At 36.5% G+C, this 10,000-nt stretch overlaps 1 protein-coding gene across 1 annotated transcript in view; it reads left to right on the top strand.

The window, feature by feature from the left end:
• Positions 1–697: 697 nt before the first annotated feature.
• Positions 698–10,000, top strand: part of HELRODRAFT_119038 (hypothetical protein) — a gene marked incomplete at both ends in the record, with an annotated part of 17,217 nt that continues 7,914 nt past the window's right edge. The window contains 15 exons of the mRNA XM_009031236.1: positions 698–825; positions 1,056–1,142; positions 1,525–1,653; positions 2,238–2,341; positions 2,644–2,792; positions 3,376–3,636; positions 4,441–4,638; positions 4,980–5,221; positions 5,556–5,833; positions 6,146–6,454; positions 7,316–7,563; positions 7,908–8,081; positions 8,334–8,466; positions 9,232–9,443; positions 9,761–9,923. Of these exons, the coding sequence (XP_009029484.1) occupies positions 698–825; positions 1,056–1,142; positions 1,525–1,653; positions 2,238–2,341; positions 2,644–2,792; positions 3,376–3,636; positions 4,441–4,638; positions 4,980–5,221; positions 5,556–5,833; positions 6,146–6,454; positions 7,316–7,563; positions 7,908–8,081; positions 8,334–8,466; positions 9,232–9,443; positions 9,761–9,923 (2,815 nt within the window). The remainder of the gene's footprint in view (positions 826–1,055; positions 1,143–1,524; positions 1,654–2,237; positions 2,342–2,643; positions 2,793–3,375; positions 3,637–4,440; positions 4,639–4,979; positions 5,222–5,555; positions 5,834–6,145; positions 6,455–7,315; positions 7,564–7,907; positions 8,082–8,333; positions 8,467–9,231; positions 9,444–9,760; positions 9,924–10,000) is intronic.

A 10,000-nucleotide genomic window follows, 5' to 3' on the forward strand; every position in this document is an offset into this window, starting at 1 on the left:
TAAAGTCCTGTTGGCACATCATTATCTTCGTGTTTATCTTTGTATCATTTTGGATATCTTTGTATCATACTGTATCACTTTATATCTTTTGATAATTGTTGGTATTTCTATACCTATCATTTTGTATATCGTTTTGTATATGTCAATCGGTTTTATTTTTGACTTTTTATGTATCGATTCACATACAATGGTGTAATTTGATATCATTTGTATCTTCTTGTACTACATTGTATCATTTTGTATATTTTTGTATAAAAGTTTTGCCTATATCAACTTCTTACAGTTTTGTTTTCACGGGTACATACTTACATACATTCATGTAGTTTATTATTTCTTCGTATCATTTTGCATCTTTTTGTATTTAGAGATAAAAACATACAAACACAAATATATACATACACACATACACACGAACGTACATGCATACAGACAGACAAACAAACAAACAAACTTTGTCGTTTAATTTTGTATAACTTTGTACACGTTTGCATCGCTTTGTATATTTTTGTATCTATGAGTACACACGTATTACAAGTTTTTACTCTCTCACACACACACACACACACACACACACACACACACACACACACACACACACACACACACACACACACACACACACATGCAAACAGACACAAACAAACACCCACACGCACACACACACACACACATATACAAACACACACACATACAAACAAACACACAGACTTTTGTGGTAGTGGCACGTGACAAGACTATTTTTAGATTTAGTTCCTCGAATGGGTTTTTCTTCCTCAGCCCCTGGAATCCCATTCGAAGGGGGGCCCTTGTCGTCCTGACCCATCCGTGAGTAGGGGTGATGAAGGGGTGACGAAGGGGTGATGAAGGGGTGATGGTGATGACTACGACAATTACGACGATAACAAAAATAATATTTATTGTTATAATTATTAGGTTGATAATGGTAATGATGATGACGACGATGAAAACAACAACAATAATAATAATTTTATATTTATTAATTTAATTATTATTATATTTATTATTTTAATTATTATTATATTTATTATTTGTAGGTTATTTAGTTTACTGGTGATGGTCGTCATTCTAGTGAACTGCGTTTTCATGGCCATCAACAAGGAAATCCCATACACAGAGTGTGTGTGTGTGTGTGTGTGTGTGTGTGTGTATGTGTATGTGTGTGTTTAAATCCCCTAGACAGAGTGTGTTTGTGTTTTTTTGTTGTATCTGTGTATATATGTGTGTATGTTTTCTGTGTGTATGTGTGTGTGCTGCCTGTGTGCGTATGTTTAAGAGAAAGATACACACACACATACACACTCACACACACACATATATATTCATGCATACATATACCTACAAAATACAGAAACACACACCACAAATGCGAGCATACAAAAACATCATACTATGGAAGAAAAAGAGAGAAAGGGAGAGAGAGAGAAAAAAAAAGAGAGAGAAAGAGAGAAATAAAAAGAAAAGAGATACACACGTACACACACAAACACATACACACACACACAGAAACATCTTCACAAGTATATACACAGTGGAAGGTACCGTCAAAATGCTCTCTCGTGGTTTCATACTGGCCGACTTCACTTACCTCAGAGACGCATGGAACTGGCTGGATTTCGTCGTAGTCTCATCTGCGTCTGTTTCAATATTTATTATTATTTACATTATTATTATTGTTATTATTATTATTCATTATTATTATAACTCGTAGTGGTGTCTGATTCTCAGAGCTAATACAAATATATATATATATATATATATATATATATATATATATATATTTGTTGCTATATTATTTGTATATTATGTATTGTGTATATTATTTGTTGCCGCTTCTCTTGGGATCAATTAAAATTAAGTATTATTATAACGATTATTGTCGTTAGTGGTTATTATTATTAATGTTGTTTCTATTATCATTATTATCATTATTATCATTATTATTATTATTATTATTATTATTATCATTATTATTATCATTATTATTATCATTATTATTATCATTATTATTATTATTATTATTATCATTATTATTATTATTATTATTTATCTTTTAACTATTATAATGATTGATCACTTTATATTTAATTGTAATTTTCATTTCTATTTTGGCTTTTGAAGAAATAAAAGAGTTCTCATTATTATTATTATTATTATTATTATTATTATTATTATTATTATTATTATTATTATTATTAAATAATTAAATAATTTTAAAGGTACATAACTATGTTTGTTGGGTCCGGGGAAGGCGGTGGAAAGGTGGCGGTACTAAGGACGTTCAGGGTCTTCAGGGCCCTCAAAACTGTCGCTGTAGTGCCCGGTTTGTTGTCGTTGTTGTCGTTGCTACAGCTGCTGCTGCTGCTGTATTAGTAGTAGTAGTAGTAGTAGTAGTAGTGGTGGTGATAGTAGTAGTAGTAGTAGTTGTAGTAGTAGTAGTAGCAGTAGTAGTAGTAGTAGTAGTAGTAGTAGTAATAGTAGTAGTAGTAGTAAAAGTTTGATAAATAGTAGTAGTAGAAATAGTGGTTGTTGCTACTGCTGCTGCACTGAGAATAGTAGTAGCTTGATGGCGATGGTGATGATGATGATGATGGTGACGACGACGATGATGATAATGATGATTAGGTTTGAAAACGATCGTTGGAGCTCTAATGGAAGCAGTGCGAAGATTGAGAGACGTGATGATACTATCGCTATTCGTATTATCAATATTCGCCCTGATCGGTCTACAACTCTATCAAGGTACATCCCTTTTTCTTCATGTGCGTGCGTGTGTATGTATGTGTGTATGTTTTTGTGTGTGTGTGTATGTTTGTGTGTATGTGTACGTGTGTGTGTGTGTGTGTAGGTGTGTGTGTAGGTGTGTATGTAGCTTTATTAATGTTGCTCTGATTTTAATCAAACAAACAACAACGTCATCGTCATCATAAGTACCACCATCATCACCATCATCGTCATCATAAGTACCACCATCATCATCATTACCACCACTATTGTCATCATCACCACCAACACCACAAAAGGAAAAATGATGCAGAAATGTGTCTTGTCACCGGAAAACATGACCGCTTTTGAAAAGTTACCTAAAATAGAACAAAGAATTTACGGCGGAAATAAATGTAGGTCTAATTATGTGTGTATGTATGTATGTATGTATGTATGTGTGTATGTATGTATGTATGTATGTATGTATGTATGTATGTATGTATGTATGTATGTATGTGTGCATGTATGTGTGTGTGTATGTGTACGTTTTTGTGCACATTTATGTGTGCGTGCACTTAATATTTCTTCGATTCATTTCAATTTTACCATCCTACTCTTAAGCTCTCTGGCAAGATTATCCTGAGAATCGAGACGGAAAAATTTGCGGTGGAAGGTAACACACACACAAACACACAAACACATACACACACACACACATACACACACATGCATAAACACACACATACATACACACACACACACATACACAGTATTTGCGGCGAAGGTTATACATGCTTAGAGTCAGGGTTCAATCCAAACTTCGGTTACACCACTTATGATAATTTTGGATGGGCCCTTCTTTGCGCTTTTAGACTCATGACGCAAGATTATTGGGAGAATTTGTATCAACTGGTTTGTATATTTATTTGTTTGTTTGTTTGTATACATGTTTGTTTGTTTGTATATATGTATGTTTGTGTGTATTTATGTTTGCCTGTGTGTTGGTGTGTATATTTTTAATTATTATATAAATGTTTATCAAGATTATTGGAAGAGCTTGTATCAAATTGTTTTATATATGTCTGTTTTTTTTTGTTTGTATGTTTGTTTGTGTGTATGTATGTCGATATGTTTATCAAGATTATTAGGAGAATTTGTATCAAATGGTTTGTTGGTTGGTATGTTTGTGTTTATATTATTTGTATGTATATGTATTTATTTAATGTATTGATAAAAAGAAAGAAAGAGAGAGAAAAAGAGAGAAAGAGAGAGAGAGAAAGGAAAAGAGAGAATTTATTTTTTGTCAATATAACATAATTTTTGTTGCGTGCAAAATATATAGCTGGTTTCATTAATAATTCAAAATATCACTACTCCTTCTATTGATCTGAGGAACATATAAATTCTATCAAAACTTACAACTATACATGTTTGTGTGTCTATGTGTGTGTGTGTGTGTGTGTGTGTGTGTGTGTGTGTGTGTGTGGAGTGCGCGCACGGCCCTGTTCTACAACACATCGCATTATCCTGATGTCCTATGATCTTATCACAATTCCATCGTCATCATCATGGTGGCCTCACATTAACCGACTGACCACACCACACCACACCAAGTAGCAACACCACTACCACCACCACCACCACCACCACACCACCACGTGGCAACAATACCACACACCACGTCACGTGACCACATCACGTCACGTCACGTGACAGACGATAAAGGCGAACGGTCCAGCTCAGATGTTCTTCTTCATCATCGTCATCTTTCTCGGCTCTTTCTACCTGGTCAACCTCATCCTGGCCATTGTCGCCATGTCTTACGACGACTGCCGCAAGCAGGACGCCCAAGCAGAGGAGCAAGAACTATTGGATTTGATGGAGGTATCGATGATGAAGATGGTGGTGATAATGGTGATGATAAGATGATGTGATGGTGATAAAACATAAACATAAAGAAATTATGGGCGCGAAAAACATATGCCCATATCTAAATGAAATAAAATTAAATTTTATTATAATATCTTATATATGATGACTTTTCAAAAACAGAAATAAACACACACACACACACACTCACTTACATATATACTTCTAAATAAAATACACATACTAACTTATATACTTATATATATACTAGATGATGATAAGATGATGGTGATGATAATGATGATGCTGGTGATGGTGATGTAAGATGATGGTGATGGTGATGATGATGGTGTAACTATATTCCCACCCCAACCCCTCCAACACAGCAACAGGAAGAAGAAGCAAACGCGGCCGCCTACCTCCTGCAACAACAAGATGAACTGAACAAAGATGGCGAAGATGATGAAGAAGACGACGACGATGACGACGAAGATGATGATGATGATGACAACGATTACGTCAATGACGTACGCAAGAGTCTGGATGAAGGTGAAGGTCGTGAGGTTGCCGTTGATTGGGCCTTCGATAGGAAGAGTCAAGGGTCAAATATGTCAAGGGCGAGTTTGAGGTCAGCCGAAAGTGGTCAGAAAAATATTATGTCGATCGGAGATGCTGGGGGCATTGATAATAAAGTTAGATTCATTTTTAACCAGTTTTTTTTCCTATTTAAATACGCGATTTTTTACATAAACAAATAAATTTTTAAAAATTTAAAATAATTTTGAACCGTACCATCAGTCCCTACAGAGCCCTCACGCTATGGACTCTCCCTCCTACGCTTTCCACCGCGGAAGTCAATTCAGTTGGCGCTACCAGCCTCCAGCCCCGCCGAACTACACCACGCAACAGCAGCAGCAACAACAGCCACAGTCGCAATCGCAAACGCCGCAACTTCAGAGCAGCAAAAACCACAACGTCAACAACCTCCCGGCGTATCAATCGCTACAATTTGCGCCACACTCGCAAGCAGGCCACCACGTTGGTCCAATTGTTTTCCCATGTCTCGAAAATTTAGACCTACCATTTGCAGACGACTCTGCGGCTGTCACGCCATCTTCCGAAGATATTTGCGTCTTCCAAAATGTTCGGAGTTCTCATTTTTTAGCCAAGAGTGGAGGGAAGCCAAGTATGACGTTGGTGAGTGCAGGGGGAGGACTGGGACTATATCCGTCTGCCGGTAGTGGCAGTAGGATGGTCCAACTTGAGTCCAGGTTTCTGTCTGTGTGTGTATGTGTGATGTTTGTTGTGTGTGTGTGTATGTGTGTGTGTGTGTGTGTATGCGTGATACTAACTATTTAAATAAATGGAGTATAAAATGATGTTCATGCACCCTAATCTGGTTTGTGTTAAATAAGTAAATTTCACTGAACAGCCCTTCAAAAAATTATCAAGTCCGTAAATTAGTTACCTATATGATATAATAATTAATCAGTTAACAAAATTGTCATTCAGTTATTCAATCAATCATTCAACTAATCAACAAATCGATCAGACAACCAATCAAAAATTCACTCACCCACAACCAACCAATCAAACAACCACTCAACCAGGTTCGCACCCAATAGGCAATCGGGCCACATAATCACCCAGCCGTATGTCCCATCTCCCAAACTCTTAGCCACGCCTACTTCACTTCTGTTGCCTAGCGATCAGTTTCAGTCGACCAATCGCATTCGACTTCCGGATTTCAAACGCAGCGAGCCAACTCATTTCCATTGGGTGTCTGGTAGGGCGAGAAATGCGAATTTGAATAACGGAAGTGGGGCTGTAGGGCTTGTTGTCGGGAAAACAAAAAATGTAAGTTAACCTGGAGAATAATTTGCGTTATTTTTTTTTTAATTTTCTGGGTTCATTCTTCAGTTTTTTTTTATTTAATTGTTTAAGACATTGTTTTTAATGAACTTTTTTCATATTCTTTATCATCGTTTTTCTCTTCATCTTTATTATCATCTTCATCATTTTCATCTTCTTCATCATCTTCATCTTCTTCATAATCTTTGTCATCTTCTTCTTTTTCATAATTTTCATAATCTTCATCATCTTCATCATCATCATCTTCTTCATCATCTTCTTCTTCATCATCTTCTTCTTCCTCTTTAACCCTCGCCAGGAATGGGATAAGAGCAAATTTACAGACAACAATTTTACATACAGGACCCCGAGTGCTACCACTATTGATATGAAAGGTGATTTTTAAAATTTAATTAATAATAAGAATTTAAATAATAAATATTTAAACGATAAAAATTACAGTACTAAAGATAGAGGTTTTGTATTTTTAAAATATTGATTTGTCTAATTGCTGAACTTTAATATAATATCTTTTTCTCTCAAGATGTTCTGGTCTTAAAGGATTTAATAAAAGAGGCCTCTAAGAAGAAAAGTAAAATGACGTCATCATCATTATCCTCATCATTATAGACATCATCGTACACACATACCGACACGCACACGCACGCACACACGCACACTCAATCATTCACCACTACACATCAATATGTGTAGTGGTGAATGATTCCTCTTTCTCTCTCTCTTTCTCTCTCTTTCTCTCTCTTTCTCTCTCTTTCTCTCTCTTTCTCTCTCTCTCTCTTTCTCTCTATCAGACACATATAAACAAATACGCCACATATACACACACACGCAAACACACACACAAACACAGACTGCTTCGGAATGGAGGAAGGGCAATCGAAGAAGGAATTCCTCAAAGCCAAATGCCACCAAATTCTCTTTGGCTGGGATTGCTGTCCGTGCTGGTATCGATTTGCTCATTATATCGAACTCTTCATATTGGACGCCTTCGTAGACCTCTTTATAACGTTGTGCATCGTTATAAACACGCTCTTCATGGCTATGGACCACGACAACATGAGCCAGCAGCTAGAGTTAACGTTGAGATATGGAAATTATGTTGGTACTGGTGCGTGTCTCTCTCTCTCTCTCTCCCTCCCTCTCCCTCTTTCTCTCCCTCTCTCTTTCTTTCTCTTACTTTAACTTTGTATGGGCGTGTTTGTATATATATTGTATGTATGTTTTTTTTTCATGAAAAGTTTAATTTTTACGATGATGCCAAATTAAATAAAATTTAAAATGCAATTCACGAACTTTAATGATAGTTTAAAATATTTAAAAAAACCTAGCGGGGAAATTTCAACTGAATTTATTATAATATTTAAGCTTTTCAATTCGTCTATCAAATTGTTATTAAGATTTTGAAATAATAATAATAATAATAATAATAATAATAATGACAGGTATTCACGTGTATCTTTACAATAGAAGCCGGTCTGAAAATTTTGGCTCTAGGCCTGTACAAGTACCTAGAAGATAAGTGGAGCTGCTTCGACATCGTCATCGTCATTTTGAGTCTCATCGAGTTGGGGCTGTCGGGGATCAAAGGGCTGTCCATTCTGAGGTCTTTCAGATTGGTAAGTAGGTGTGCCCTTGTGTGTGTTTGTGTCTCTTTCTCTCTCTCTTTCTCTCTTTCTCTCTTTGACGTTTTATCTTTTTCTCTCTCTTCCTTCTCTTTTGAGTCTCGTTAGTTTGGTTCGGTCTGGAATTAAAATTGTGTTTTTGTGTGTATATGTTTGTGTGTGTGAATTCGTGTATGTGAAGATTACTTAGTACTGAGTGTGATGTTTTTGTGTCTAATGTGTTATTCCCTCCCTACTTACCCTTAGTTAAGAGTTTTTAAACTGGCGAAATCTTGGCCCACCTTGAATCTTCTGATCGGGATCATAGGGCGAACCATGGGGGCCCTAGGAAATTTATGCTTTGTACTGGCCATCATCATCTTCATCTTTGCCGTCATGGGTTAGTGTTGTAATTTAGAAATGCACACACACACACACACACAAACAAACAAACAAACAGTCAGATGAAAAAAATGAAACAAATACAAATAACCACTTAAGCACGTACACACACACACTTTCTCTGCCGTTTGATTTTAAACTGTTTGACATCTCATTCACATTTTGGAATTTTAGTTTTACACGTTCAGTTTCATTTTTAAGATTGGTTGTGTGGCTTTTTACAAGCAAGCTTTCTTGCTTCAGCCTTTAAAAAAACCCTGAAATGAATTAAACCTGAAAGGAGAAAGAAAGAGAGAAAAAAAGCAATAACACATGCACACAAACAAACATACACACACACACACACATACAAACAAACATACATACACAAATACACACAAGCAAACAAACTTACACACACACAAACAAACAAACAAACATATACACACGCCTGCACACATATGTACACACACACAAACAAACAAACATACGCACACACATACATACACACACACATGCACACAAACAAACTTACACACACACACAAACAAACAAAATACACACACATATATGTACACACACACAAACAAACAAACATACAAACACACATACATACACAAATACACACAAACAAACTGACACACACACAAACAAACAAACATACACACATATGTACACACACACACAAACAAACAAACATACACACACATACATACACACACACATGCACACAAACAAACTTACACACACACACACACACAAAAACAAACACACACACACACAGGAATGCAACTATTCGGTCCGAACTACGTTGCCGAAAGATTTGAAGAAAAAGTTCTTCCCGGTTGGCACTTTTGCGATTTCTTGCATGCTTTCATGATCGTCTTCCGAGTCCTTTGTGGGGAGTGGATTGAATCCATGTGGGATTGCATACGCACAAACGGATACCACTGCATCCCGTTCTTCCTACTCACCATGATTATTGGAAATCTCGTTGTAAGTGCTATTGGTTTTGGTGCTGGTTGGCTGGGAATAGAGAAAGATTTTGAACGTGATGATGACGTTGTTGATGTTGTTGTTTTATTTGCTTATTTTATTTGTTGTTGTTGTTGATGATGTTTTTGTTGATGCTGTTGCTGTTTTTGATATTGTTGTTGTTGCTTTTGCTTTTGTCGTTGTTGATGTTGCTGGGATAATTTTTGTGCCTTCGTCACCATCATCTCAACCACTTTCACCATTATTTTCATCATCATCTTCATCATCTTTATCTTCATCATCACCATCATCACCACCATCATCACTACCACAACCAGCTCCTAAATCTTTTCCTTGCTTTGCTGTTGAGTTCGTTCGGAGCGGAAAGTTTGAAAAAGAGCGAAGAGGAGGAAGGCCCGAACAAGCTACAGGAGGCCATAGATAGGATAACGAGATTCTGCATCTATGTTAAGTCGCACCTGGCATATCTATGCAAACGAGGTGATGACGTCAAGCTGGCTGGCTGGCTGGATGGATGGATGGATGAATAACGTGGTGATGACGTGGCTGTGATGACG

This window comes from Helobdella robusta (genome assembly GCF_000326865.2).
Source record: "Helobdella robusta unplaced genomic scaffold HELROscaffold_71, whole genome shotgun sequence".
Lineage (NCBI taxonomy): Eukaryota > Metazoa > Annelida > Clitellata > Rhynchobdellida > Glossiphoniidae > Helobdella > Helobdella robusta.